At 34.3% G+C, this 14,727-nt stretch overlaps 1 protein-coding gene across 1 annotated transcript; it reads right to left on the bottom strand.

Moving 5' to 3' along the window:
• Positions 1-3,285: 3,285 nt before the first annotated feature.
• LOC146923064 (uncharacterized) lies at positions 3,286-14,065 on the bottom strand. The gene is made up of 11 exons (XM_085715809.1): positions 13,621-14,065; positions 10,638-10,681; positions 10,239-10,332; positions 9,847-9,973; positions 9,083-9,447; positions 8,800-8,982; positions 7,893-8,283; positions 7,096-7,393; positions 6,840-6,998; positions 4,401-4,886; positions 3,286-4,030 (listed from the first exon to the last, which is right to left on the bottom strand). Exons 1-11 carry the CDS (start codon positions 13,781-13,783, stop codon positions 3,734-3,736), a joined length of 2,607 nt encoding a protein of 868 aa, XP_085571935.1. The 5' UTR covers positions 13,784-14,065; the 3' UTR covers positions 3,286-3,733.
• Between the last annotated feature and the right edge of the window lie 662 nt (positions 14,066-14,727).

The following is a 14,727-nucleotide window of genomic DNA, read 5'->3' as shown; positions in this document are numbered from 1 at the left end:
AATTGAATTTTATCATGTTTCTCCAACACCAAATTGCATTTCATATTTTGACCATTTGCAGGAATAGTCCCTGCAGTTAATTGATGCGGATGGCGGAATTTTGATGCGATATTGCCACATAGACATTTTAATTGATGTGACGTCTGAGTTGGATATTTATAATATTCGTTTAATTTGATTTATTTATTCTAATTTTAAAACTCATAATTTCAAAATAAAAAAAAAAAAAAATCTAATTTGCTTCATAAAAAAACCTTAAATCACAAAACTCTACCTGCCTCATCCCCTCCTTCCCCCATTTTTTAGTCTCCACCCAGCTACATTCTTCACATTTTTGAACAGACATTCTTCACATTAATAATGAATATTGATTTTTCACATTGCATACAAAGTTTTTTCATAAATTTGTACAACAGATCTATGAATGATATTGAAAAAAAAAAAAAAAAAGGATCGAAAGGTGAAGATGATTGAATATTGGTTAATGAGCAAAACACTTAAATAAGGTTTTAAACGAAATTGACGTTAAAATAGGGTGGCTTCGTGAAAGTTAATTCAAGTCCCTCACCATTAGAACACATAAATGTTATTGTTAAATTTACCTCACGATTAAGATTTATTAAAATCGTCAGACCAAAAATATTGTAAATATTACAATGAAATATGATGAAATGAAAAAAAATAAAATTAATGATACCTATCGATAATGTCTCAAATTTTATCTAATAAATAAATAAATACAAATTCGAGTTGGCATTCCTCTATGTCGTGTTTTCCTTCTATAAGTTGTGGATTTCCTTACCATGATGTATTTTGATTCCTCTTGTTATAACACTACCAATTGTTCATAAGTCTCACACTATGTTGCTCAGCATGTTGTAGATGGTATCATTTACTTCTAACAAATCTAGGCTATTGATTAATTCTACATGTCTGATTTATGCATTTCACTATTGAAGGATGTAATTTAACCCTCACCCGACATGCCACCTTAAAAGAGTAAACATGTCTCTACTGGAATAGTTTAGAAATTAGGCATCATCAATATATAATTCGAATATAGACATAAAGAGGTAGATCCTTTCCCATGTTTGCGGAAGACGGAGTCTTGTGATTTTTTTTAATGAAAGATTAGTATGAAATATACGTGATTTGAATATGTTGATGTTGTTGGATGATGAGCTTTTTAACAGGCGATTGAACTTAAATAGTTAGTAAACTCGATTAAATTATTTAATTTGTTTATTGATGAGCATTCTTCGATTTTTTTAGAAGAGTTTTTAATGATGTTGTCATTTCCTTAGATTTCAACAAGTGCATCTAATGTTGTTGTTTGACGAAGGTTCTCCAAAGGATTATTTAAAGAACCCAAGGAGTATAAATATTACAAATACAATTGTTTAAATAAAAGACATAATTGAAAGAAAGAATACTACAATTTCAAATTAGACTTTTTTAACAAACAGTTTAATTAAGTGTTTATAGCATAAGTGTTTATCATATAAGTGCTTATGCATAAGCTATTTGTATAACAAAAGATAAAATAAAGTCAATTTTTTTTTTTTTTATACAAATTAGAAGTTGTTTCCATAAGCCGACCGGAGATCTTATGTGAATAAGCTGAAAATAACTATGAACATCTCAGAAACAGTTTCCATAAGCTATCTCAAACAGTATCACAAGTGTTTATGTTAGTAAACAAACTCAAATAAGTCAATCAATGGTACCAAAATCAACATAACTAATTATTTCCTTAAAAAAAGAAAAAACTCCATTAACTAAAACAAAATGGATATGGATGGATATGTAGTTTATAACTATGAAACAAAAATGCAAACATTAGACACGACATCAACATTTCCATTCTCTTAACTTCAACATCATCATTAACAATTTCATTCTTATCATTCCATCCTAAAAGGGTCCTAACTGGTCTCTCTGGAGCATCATCATCCTTTTTAGGTACTACACAGCTTCAGAAACATTGTTGTTTTCTTTTTCCCCATGTCTAAAAATCTTGCATAAATCCCTATTCTAAAATCTAAATCAACATGTACAGACTGAACTGAATCCTCTGGCAGTTTCCTTTTTTAAATGGAGCAGTAGAAGCTACTACAGTGAATTCGGTCTAACCAATAATGTCTCAGCAAACATTGACATCGTCGTAGGTTTAACCTCTTAGATTCTACACAATCATAGCTCATTTAGATATATGGACTTTGAATGCAATTCACAATTGTCTCGTGACATGTGCCTTTTACCACCTTACTGAAATAGTGAAATTTATACGGGTGGTTGGTGCTAATAATCTATGGCAGAAGCTCCAAGGATACCAGCGTTATGTGTATTGGTGGCTGGCGTGAATGCTATTGTTTATTGTCATGATTTTTAAATAAAGGTTTGATCGAATTATGCTTTTGTTGACTACAACTGTATTGATCGAATCTAACTATGATTCTTTCTACGACTGAGATTGTATTGATCGAATTCAACTATGATTCTTCATAATATCAAAGATCTTTACGTGACTATGACCACGACTACTATTTAAAACCACAATCAAATTATTGGTATAATAAGACAATTCTCACGTTCCAATGTATACTACCACAATACTAGATACTTTCATGTACCTTAATAAAATCAGTCAAAATCTAAACATCAATATTTTAGCTTGTCCAATTTTAGAGTATGACGTCACAGGTTACAAGCATGTCAACATTGCATGCAAACCACAATCAAATTATTGGTATAATAAGACAATTCGCAAGGGCGGAAATTGTGCAAACTCTGTATCATTAGTTTTCAACTCTCAACATCTTCACAAAGGAGAAGCAGGCAGCCAACGTTATATTATTCTTGATTGTGTGTTGTCGCCTATATGAATCTACCCGATTCCATGAATTAATCTTTGCAGTAACACACAAGTGATGCACAATTCATAGCCAAATAAATAAATAAATCATAGATCCTAGTGCATTAATGATACAATGAAAACAAGTTACACCATCATACACAACGGCTAAAGGATGAAATTGAAATGTAACTTCCAGCTTAGAATTCAATCTCATAATATGATAACAAACATTTTCAGAACTAACATTTGGAATCAAAAACCCAAGAAACAAATGAAATTCCAGGGATTGACAATTAAAGTCGATCTCACAAGTGTTCCCATGTTTTAACCTGTAAACCATGACGAGAAATGTGGATGGATGCATTATTTAGTTGCAAGCAATTGGTCAGACATTTTACTTTTTTTCCCATACGAAAACAACAGCAGCATAAGCAAATAATTTTCTTGCTATCAAAATTTACTTTACATGTAAGACAAGGGACAATAGAAAAGCTTTCCCCACCAACCTAAATCCTTCCAAACCCTATAATAAACTCAACTAAAAACAAAGAATGGACATTTCTCATCACTCAACAATACTCTAATAGAGTTCAATGACCTCAATAGAGCTATGAAAAGGTATTAATGCTAAAAAAACACAAAATAGCAGGAATAAAAAAAACAAAAGAAAAGGCCTGCATATGTTTCTACCTTGTCTAACTTCAATTGTCAATATCGGTTACATGTGCCCTCCCCAAGCAATCAGAAGATTATAATGGCAAATTTTCCAACTTTTTACACTCAAAACGTAGCCAATTGCCACATTTTTCATCATGGAAATCCAACTATATTTTGGATTTCCCAAAAAATAAGACTCAATTATCTAATATAAGCAGCCTAGTAATTGCTTGGCCAATTCATCTGTGCATGTTGAGGTTGCTGATAAACATTTCCACCTGGTCCTACCATATCAACTGCTCCGGCCATTGTCTGAGATTGCTGTAACAGCGGATGGACTGTTGCAGCTGTCACTCCTTGTGCAGGGTGATAGATGCTTGTAAAAGGGCCGTGGCCAGCCTGAGTTGGGGCGAAAGTCATGTGCTGACCTTGAGGTGGAAGGTTGTAGAATGAACTAGTGGGCAGGTTATTCATGTCTCGGCCAGGTGCAGCCACCCACACTGCTGAACCTTCGCTCTGCATCGGAAATAAATGAAATAATTATCATCAAACGTAAATTTTCTGATACCAAAATATACATGAAAGTAAAGGAAAAAAGTTATGGTGTGTGCTTTTTTGCAACTGTCATGAAGGAGCAGGAGTTAAATCTGCTAAATTTAATTGAACTCCAACAAGTGAATTGGTGAATATGGTTTTTGTTTGACCATTAAAATAAGAGACTTAGAGTTTAGGGGTGCAAGACCCATACCAGTGATCTAAAATCAAGTTTCTTGATTTTTAAAAATGTTAAATCAGTTTGGTTTAGTTTGGGTTTTCTCTTCTAAAAACCAAATTAAACTGATCTGTTACATCCCTACTAGAGTCAAAAGGAATAAACAATACAAACCTGCTGTCCACTTATGTATACATTATTTTCCTTGAATTGAGAAGAACCAAGATCCTCGTTAGAGGCTGAATTCCCGGCAGTTGTTGCAGAATTATGATTATAACCAGCTGGAGAGGAACCATATATTCCAAAAGTGTTTGGCATAACAAGGTGTGTAGGGTTTGCTGCATTTGTTCCAGGTTTGAATGGTGGAAGAGGATATTTCATTCCCGGGGCTGCCACAGCTGGGGGAGCTGGATATACAGTGCTGGCCTGAGGTTGTTGAGGAAATGCACCATTACCCAAATATTGGTGCATTGCTGGAGGTTGGACATAAAATGGTGAAAAATAGTGACCATAAGGAATGTAGTTTGGAGGGTAATGAGATAAATGAACCCCCGGCCGATAGACAGGGAGGGGCTGCTGCGTAACAGGTATTGAGCTTTGCATTAGTCCTGCTGCTTGAGTCGCAATTGGTGTTTGACCTGCGTTGGACAAAATACCTCCCTGCAAATATACATATAATGGCATAAATTTTTTGAAAACTCGTCTTGTTCCAACCTGGTGTTAAAAAACTATATAAAACACAAAAGTTACTTAACGATTGAGTCTCTTCCTCACATGATTCCCAAAATGATTACAATTTTAGTTCAAGAAAAACATTACCATTAACGGCATGTGCTTAGACATACTACATTTAGAAAAAAAGAAAAGAAAAGAAAAAACCAAGTTGAACGAGAGTACAATAATGGAAGTATGGGTATAAATGAGTTCAGCTATTCATGATCTTCTCGGACGTTAAATGCTTGATCAAGCTTGGTTAATCAAATAGATAGACTCGAGCTTGGTATTAAGCTCGAATATTTAAATAAGTCTAGCTCAAGCCTTACAAGCTCAACACTATGAGCTTGTTAATAATTCAATTATATAAACCTATATACTACTCTCTCCCGTCCTTTATACAAGAAACAAAAAACATAAAACATCAAGACCAAGGAAATACATTGAAAATAGTCATCTTCGTTTAATATACCTCTACATTTATTTATTTTCCATGAATACCCCTAAATTAATTACTCTTTATTCCACCAACTCACTTTTAATTTTCTCTCATAATAAATAAGGGCACAAATGAAATTTAATTTCAAACATACTTAAAACTTGGTCAACGTTTCTAATAAAAAGGACCAAAAAAATTCACACTTTTGTTTCTAATAAGAAGGACCGGAGGAGTAATTACTAAGGTTCTGACTTAGTTCAAGACAAAAAAGGACCCCTAGGCGCAAAATAAATTAATATGGAAAACATTTTGAAGGAGACTATTTAACCAATAAATTGAGTATGATTATTTTACTAGCTGTTATTATTTATATTATGAAGATATGTAAAACTTCTGAGACATGAGAGTTTAAAATTAATATTGAAGTTTCTTTTTGTAGTCAAGATTTTATGAATTTTTTGTTTGTTAATAGTCTAGAATAACTTAAGCAAATTTTTAGTTAGGTTCATTTATATAAATGAGCCAAGCTCAACTCAGCTTTTTTTTTCACAAGTAAAACTCAAACTAGTAAGTGCTCAACTCAGCTTGTTTACACCCCTAAATGGAAGCACCATTTTTTTGTGTACCATAGCTTCCCATGATAAATGATTTCTTTAATCAACTGTCTATCTCTGATCTACTAAATAACTCTCCCAAAGGGCAAAGCTCAAGTTGTCAGGTCAAGTGGGGGTTGATCAATGGCATTATAAAAATATACGGTCCCTTTGGGCTGCAAAACATAATGCTTAGATTGACTCTATCTAGACTACTTTGATCATACAGTCTACGATAATACACGAGCGGAGTTCAATATTTTAGGGGTCTTGGTAGTTAATGGGGTGAGGTCACACCGAATGGCATTGCTCAAATACAGTGTCAAGCACCAAAGCTCCAAAAAGCTCAAGCTTAGTGGAGATTCGTGAAAGACTCTGCCTCACTTCCAATTTCACTCCTAAGTCTATGATCAATTCCACCTAACACGGAATTTTAAAGTGACAGTTTGCAAGAATTTCCATGTCACTCTTGCATTTTGTTATAGTCCAGGGCCTACATCACATTATCAATTTTCTTTCCACTATTAAAAATATTCCCAACTGCATCCCTTTGCCTACGACAAATTTAACAAATGCAAAAATGAATTTAAATTATGGAAAGAAACAAGTAAATGTGTGGCTTAGTATAAGAGCATCCTAGAAAACCCAAATGAGTCAAATTGAGATGCACACATAATTTTAACCATTGCTAAACCTACAAAAGATATCCTTTCAGAAATAACATTCTTTGTAATTTGTATCAAATTTTAAGAAATCAAACTATGCTGCCAATATTCACAATACAAATCCATGATTAGAAATCAAAAAGTAAATGCACTTGATAGATTTTTCAACTTTGAAACAACATTATATTGTATAGATGCAAACCTCTTGAGGAGTTTGAGAATTCGGTGTAGGCAGCACCGCAACATTGCTGTTGTACTTGGTGGTAGCCCCAGCAGAAGCAAACGGAGAAACACGACCATCACTATCAGCACCCGGCCGGTAAAATTGGGCATAATAACTAGGATCCACTTGTGGTTGGACCTATAGTAAGATAACAAACATACTTTAACTTTTTAAGCAACAAAAATGCATAATAAACTAAACAACAAACAAAAACGATATAAGTGGCAGGGCTCACAATAAAGCTTGGAAGCCGAGAAACATCACGTGTCTGAGACTCAGAATTGTCAAATGATGTGAGCTGAGTACCCGACATTGGGGGCACAAAACCAAAACCATAGTTTGGAGAAACATGCATGCCCGGGTATTGATGACCTTCAGGCGGCAAAGCAGTGTCTTGCTTAGACTCATTAAACTCCTGAGTAGCACTGGATGACCCATCAACCTCACTCGATTCTAAATTCACAGGTACGTTGCTGGGTGATTGTGGGTGGTCAGGATAGTCTCCCACCTCAGACGTAACCACACCATTTTGACTGTTGAGTTAAGAGACATGATTCATCAGGAGGACAAAATGGAAAAGCACAAGGAATTAAGTAAAATGTATTTCACAAAACAATGGTATAGAACACAAGATATATGCTGTATGAAATGGGAATCGAAAATACAAGTTAAAGATTATTAAACAAAGTGATTTTGGCATTAAATAATTTAGTCATGATTTTCACGAAAAGCATAAGCTATTTTGTGTTTGTTTACCATGATGAAAATCACTTTTTTTTTCATAAAAAATACAAATAAATATATCATCATCTATCAAAATTAATTTTCAAGAAGACCTAATCAATAGCTTTCCATTTTAACCATCTTTGATAAAAAAAATTCAGATTCCCAATTCTTTTAGAAGTTGCAACAAATGGATTGAAACTCTTAAAAGTTATTATTTTTCAAAAGAAGTGTTTATTCTAAAGAAACTGTAAAAGGCATTTACACAAACTAGATTCTCAAAGCATGTAGTTGAACAACATTACAAACCTCGGGTGCTGCTCCTCCACAGTTTCTTCAATATCCTGAGATGTTTCAGAAAATGGTGTGGAGCTCTTTTCACTATCTGGGCCACTAACATCGGTTGTTGTATTAACTCCAAAATTGACTCCCAAACTTCCAAAGCAAAACTTGTTCTTCTCAGAATCAGGTACTATGATATGATTTGGAAGTATAACATGTTGACGCTGTGGAATATGAAAATCCTCCAGCTTCTTCTGCAGTTTTGAAGTTGCTTCTTCAGTGTCAAGGGCACTTGACACGGACTGTAACTGCCTAGTCACTTCAGCTGAAACAGGAGGAGCTTCTGATACAATAGCAGGTCCAGAATTCTGATTAGATGTATTGGTTGGCTTCGGTTTCCATTCCTTATTAGAACCAACTGTTGAAAACAGAAACTAATTATAAATCTTGTGCAAGTTATGGGAAATCTCTATATATGCAACTAAACCATTATAATATCATGATGAAACTTAATAACAGCAAAGCAACAACCAAGCGGTGTGGTGCAATATCAAGGTGTAATTTGATCACTCCTCAAGTGTATGTGTGTGTGTGTGTAAGGAATCTTCTATAATGAAAACAAAAAATAAAAACATATATGAAAAGAGGAAATATTGAAAGATCTGTTCAACAATTAATCCTTCTGGATGAAAGTTTATGTCTTCATTCTTCACAAAATACTTATTACTGAAAAAGAACCTGCTCGTGTACACAAAAGTTTGACAAAAAGAGGAGGGGAGGGACACAAACAGCGTCAGAAGAATGAAAATAAGACACAACATATTCATGCCCGACACATATGTATCAGTGTCATGTAAAGGTAGTATGTGCGAGGAAATAAGTAACACCAGGTGATAGAGGACAGAATTGTCCTTGTCGAGTTGCAGAAAATTACCTTTCTGAGAGCCAACTTGCTGTTGTGACCGGTTATTATAATTAGAGGAAGGGCGACTAACTGAAGGGCTTCCATGAGTTACTGGTGTTGATGGAGAGGGTATCTCATTGCCATGATTCTTTGCCACTCCCTGGGATTTATCTTGAATCTTTCCTTGCACAGCAGAGCTGCCAGTCTCAGAAGCTGCTATACAGTTATGATGGAGAAATACATTTGTTAATTACATTGTAAAACTTTAAAACAAAATAAACTATAAATGTAAGATAATGTCAAACATTCTAACCATCAGTTAATTTGTTCTTGGTCGAATTAACAGCATTTGATTCCCCAAGAGAGTGTTGACTTCCCACTTCGCGTCTAATTGCACCAGCAGCACCGGGAAACCATGAATTATCAGATGGAACCAATACTGGATCAGAAGAGGAGAAGTGAACAGCCGATGACGATGCCGGCCCAGTTCCAGAAGCATCTGTTGCAACTTGATTTGATTTATTGGAAGGTGAAGCACTATGCACATCATTGTTATTGTTATTGCCAGAAGATTGAACCATTATGTCTCCATTTCCAGTAGATGAAGGGGAAGGACCCACACCACTAACAGTTCCAGAAGCCACATTTGTGGGACCATTAGCAATAATGGGCGCAGAGCTGAAAAAGATAGAGACTGTTAAACAACATGCAGAAGGACTTAAATTCATATTACAAGTAACATAAAAGATAGAAGAGAACAATGGCACTTAGAGCCTGTTTGGATTGAATCATTTGAGTTTATCTATTGGCATAAGCAATTGTGAGACTGATAGAGAGAGCTTATGGTAACAACATATGACCTGCCCGTAAAATGTTTTCAGCTTATATACATAAGCTATCCATGATGGCTTATGAAAACAGTTTGTAGCTTATTGAAAATAGTTGACTTTATTTTAATCTTGTCAGAAAAAGAACTTGTATATAAGCACTTACATGGTAAGCTCTTATGCTATAAGCACTTAACTGAATTTTTTATCAAAACAGAGCCTAACACAAATTACATAATATAGCATTCACCTTGTTCCAAAACTTTTCCCTTTAGATACTATCTCTTGAGAAGCTGATGAATGCGGCGCAACTTTCTCAGAGGGTAGAAGAGCTCCACTATCTTTCCCTGTCACAGAAGTTTTTCTTCCAGTCGTATCTGAGAGAAGGTCCATAAATAAATTAGGCGCTTCGACTAGGCAACATAATATCTTAGTTAATAATCTACACTAGAATACAAATATGACTGCTATACTACTACATCATGTTCATCTGTCTACTTCTATAACTGCTCGAAATGCTCAGAGCAAAAAAAAAAAATTAACCAACAAAAGAAGGGACTTATTAAACAGGGGGAAAATGAATGAATAAACAAATAAACAATCAAACAGTCAAATATGTAGTATTTCAGAACAGTTAGTTACCATGAGGTGAAAAATTTCCCCGACCACCCCTAGGCCCCCGTCCGTGAGTGCCAGGTCTCCCACGTGGTTCCACATGTTCTCTGTTGTTGAGAATCTGTAAAATCATTAACAAATGAAAAGAGAAACAAGAACCCGATTAGGAAACTATGTTGAGAGATTAGCACAAATTTTGAAAGTATGTTGAGCATAAGTTGATGCTAAGAGCCATGTCATATAACCAAGCAAGTGGCACGACTTCTTAGAACTCCTAGACACAAAATTCCAGCATACTCTCTATAGTTAAGGATTAAAATTTAGCCAACAAAAATAACAATAGAAAAAATGGGTAACCAACCGAGAGAGACAATTTATTTTACACTATTGAAGTTCATCACTTACAAATTACAAAAAATATCTTACCTCCTTTTTTCTGTCCTTCTTTCTTTTGACCTCATGGAATGTGTCTGTAAAACAAGTAAATTATGTTTAGACATCAATGCAGGAAGGAGAATAAAATAGAGAATAAGGCATAAATTCATTTAGAGTTTAAGTCAGAAGTTCAGAACCAGTGAGCCCATAGAAATCATTCATGAATGATGGGCTTCAAAAAGAGAAGAATGAAATATTAACTAACGACCCAAGCTGCTCAAAATGTCAGTATAATGGATCCTTATGTGCAAATATGATGATAACTTAAAAGATAATGAAAAAGGAGAGCGATTGAAAGATAATGAAAATGATTACCATAGAGCATCTTAACACACATCTAAGGCCACACAAATAATGTAAAATTAACAATACATAAGAGTTAAAACTGACAAATAATAGTTTGGAACAAAAACCCGTTGATTTAAATTCACCCAATTAGCAAAAAGAACAAAACTAGCATGATTTGGATAAAAATGTGACAAAACATTTGGTTCACAATAGAACTTCAAAATTCATCCACCAATAGATTATTCCATTGGAATCAAATGCTTATTACAATATCAGAAAATCTCAAGGATACTACTACAGGCAACAGCATAGTACCATTGCCATTGGCCACTTCTAAATGCCTGTTGCAGAGCACTTCACTGTTGTGGCGTGCAGACTGCAATTATCGTCCATCAACACAAGAAATAATAATTTAGAGATCAAAAACTACTTCTCCAAGCAACAAGCATAGCATCTTGCTTTGTTGATCCAAATTAAGGTTTCTCATTAAATTTGCTCTAGCCTCCGACTCTTCATTCGCGACAGCATCTAACTAGGAAAATTTGTTATTCATGCAACTCTATTTCCTTCAACCTATAAGATAAGGTAAAAGATGCAGCTTTGTAAAGCAGTTGTCTTGGCACTTGTTCTCCTTTTTCAAAAGATCTGTCTCTCTTCCTATTCATGCCTCATTATTATCAGTCATCTGAGTCTGTAATTACTATGTTAAATATTATTTTCGTTTCAACTGCTATTATTAAGATAAATTAGTTAACCTTGATCACTTTTTTCAAGTAACTACTGTACTTTTATTCACTATTATATCAATCCCTTGCTACTAAACTGCTTTCTTCCAATTGGTATAAAGTCATAAAACAAAATGGATTATCAACTATACGTCCTGTTAAATTTTTAAATGCTTTCATTCCACTCTCTTTTTTTTTTACTGTAGCTTTCCTGTTATATTCAGGGTTCAAGTTGGTTTGGTTCAACCAGAAAATCAGTTTCAAACCAATTAAGTTAAAAAGGCAGCCCGGTGCACTAAAGCTCCCACATACGCAGGGTCCGGGAAGGGGTCCCACCATTTTGGTGTATTCTACGCAGCCTTACCTTGTTTTTTACACAAGAGGCTGTTTCCAGCATGTGACAACAACTTTACCCTTAAAAAGAAAAAGAAAGTTGGTTCAAATTTTATTCATGTTGGGGTCAAACTTGAGCCAGCGCAACCTCTATTGGTTTGGATATTAGGTTCATGACATTCAAAACTAATCACCCGGTACTCGAATGAAATCAAAAAAAAATTCCCATCTTTTATTTTACTTACAATGATCTGTTATCACTTGGTTACTATTTTGAAAAACTGCAGAACATGTATGTTCTTGAATATCAAATCTAGGGTTTCACTTGCAGTCCAGACGATGTGCATGTACTATCAGATGCCACCACTGTTACCTACAAACGGCGTTGCATACACCACAGGGTGTGTCCTCTGGTTCAGCGGCCACCTCAGTCCCCTGTTGTGCTCCCCACCGCCACTCTCAGTTGCGTTGTGTTCATAGTTGCCAACATTACATTTTTTAAAACAGGTTAATTAATTTTGGAAAACAACTGACCCGATTGAACCGAACTGCCATTTTTTACCGGTTTGAGTTTTTTCTCCCTAAAATCAAACCAAACTGATCAATTATACCCTATGTGCTGTGCCACTATTAACTTTGAATTTTCCTTATTATTTAATAAATTTCAGACATGCATGCAGAAAAGGAAAAACTTGACCTAGTTTAATAAATGAACCAACAAACTAAACTCCATGCAATCATAAGAGCATCAAACAAACCCATATCTCAAATGAACAGAAATTCAGTGAGCGAGAAGGCTTAAAAACAAAAGCAGCTCGGGTATTTTTTTACTAATTAAAGTGACACTAATCTCCATTTTACAACCATCCCTGAGGAAATTCGAACTCAGTATGCTAAGCTCTAACCGCTGAGTTAGCACCTCAGTGTAAAGCAGCTCAAGTTATGTATACAAATAAATAAACAATCAAAATATGGAAGCTAAGCATGAATGAAACAATGAACCATTCTGACACAATGAGCCAAGTCCATAACCTAAATTAATCAAACTCTCGTACACTCATAATTTCATCCAAAAAACTAAACTTTAATTGAACCAAACTACAGAAAGGCTCTCTGAAACCAAAAAGGGTACTAAAAACAATTTCCATCAAACCCAATAAAACTGTATCAACCAGTATATGAAAGTAGACACTCATAAATTCATGATTTCATCCGAAAAAAAAAACTAAACTTTAATTAAACCATACTACACAAAGGCTCTCTGAAACCAAAAGGGGTACTAAAAACAATTTCCATCAAACCCTAACAAAACTGTATCAACGAGTGTATGAAAGTAGACACTCTCATAAATTCATAATTTTATCTAAAAAACTAAACTTTAATTAAATCAATCCACAAAAAGTCTCAAAAACCAAAAGGGGTATTAAAAACATTCCATCTAAGCCCAACCAAAAGGAGTCATTATAGCAAACATAATCATTCAAAGGCCCTACTAAGGAAAAAGGGTAACAAAATCAAATTCAAACCAAACCAAAAGAAACCCTTTGGAGAAAACACATGGATCACAAGCATTAAGATCAAGATCAAACAAAAGGGTAAACTAAATTAGCAGAGAAAAGTGATTATACCCTGAAGGAGAAGCTTCTGAGTAGTTTCATTGGGATCCATAGAGCATTCTTTAAGCATTGCATAGATATCTTCATCACTGTGATTCCCTGTGATCTCTTTGATATTCTGGATCGTTTTCTTCACACTGTTTGGAATTGAAGCCCTAAACCCACTACCACTCATCTTCAAAAACAATAAAGTCGCAAACTTTCAGACAAAAAAAATTGTGGGCTATGAAGAAAAAGGAGGATTTGTGAAGAAGGAGTAGAGGGGTTAGAGATTGATCGGTGAAAATGGAAAAATAGGGTTAGAGAAACATGAAGGAAAAAAAAAATGGTGGATTTTGAATTGATCTATTCTTCTCAATCTCAATTCTTAGGTATATATATAATGGGGAAAAGAGAGAGAAGAAAGAAAGAGCAAAACCAAAAACCAAACCAAAGTGTGTGAGTGTGTTTGTTTGTACTAGCATTTCCACCCGTGCAACGCACGGGCTAGAAAAGATTTATTGTGGCTTAAATCAAATACTTATAGCCTCCCATGTTTTTTGAGGAATATGAAATTGTAGACTTAATTAAATAGAAACTTAATTGAAACACATGTAACTCGATGTTTTAAAGGAATATGAAACTTTGGACATTTAATAGAAATTTAAATCAAATACTTTATAGCCTCCCGTGATGCATAAAATGATAAGTAAAAAGTGGCAAAATATAATGATGGATAAAAACAAATAGATTTTCTCATGCTACTAATGCCTTGTGTCTAATTGGAAATAGTCAAGAGGGGAACTTGATAATGCACCAAACTTAGAAACATTTTTAAAGTTTTGTAGTTACAGAAAGGAATATATTTTTTTATGTTACAGAAATATATATAAAGTAATATTAATGTATAAGATTTGCCAAAGAAAAATTGTAAATGAAAAAAATTAGTAAGTAACATCTTTCTAATGCAGGGCATAACATTGGCTCAATTGTCTATTTTTAATTTAAATAATATTAAATTGCTCTATAGTGTATCCAGTATATATCAAGAACATGATTTCTATTTAAATAATTTAAATAAGAATCGAAAGCACAATTATTGTTAGCCTCCCGTGATTTAGGGGCGGATTTAGAAATTAT

The sequence above is a fragment of the Medicago sativa genome, chromosome 5 (assembly GCF_051527215.1).
Source record: "Medicago sativa cultivar Bolivia chromosome 5, Bolivia_mono, whole genome shotgun sequence".
Lineage (NCBI taxonomy): Eukaryota > Viridiplantae > Streptophyta > Magnoliopsida > Fabales > Fabaceae > Medicago > Medicago sativa.
This window is presented reverse-complemented; position numbering and strand designations above follow the sequence as displayed.

Bases quoted from the DNA above. Each gene is read 5' to 3' on its own strand.
- LOC146923064 (XM_085715809.1), bottom strand. From the start codon at position 13,783: ATGAGTGGTAGTGGGTTTAGGGCTTCAATTCCAAACAGTGTGAAGAAA. The intron at 8,284-8,799 runs GTAATTTTCTGC...TGTTTTCAACAG, and splicing joins GCAAGTTGGCTCTCAGAAAG to TTGGTTCTAATAAGGAATGG. The intron at 7,394-7,892 runs GTTTGTAATGTT...TTAACTCAACAG, and splicing joins GTGGAGGAGCAGCACCCGAG to TCAAAATGGTGTGGTTACGT.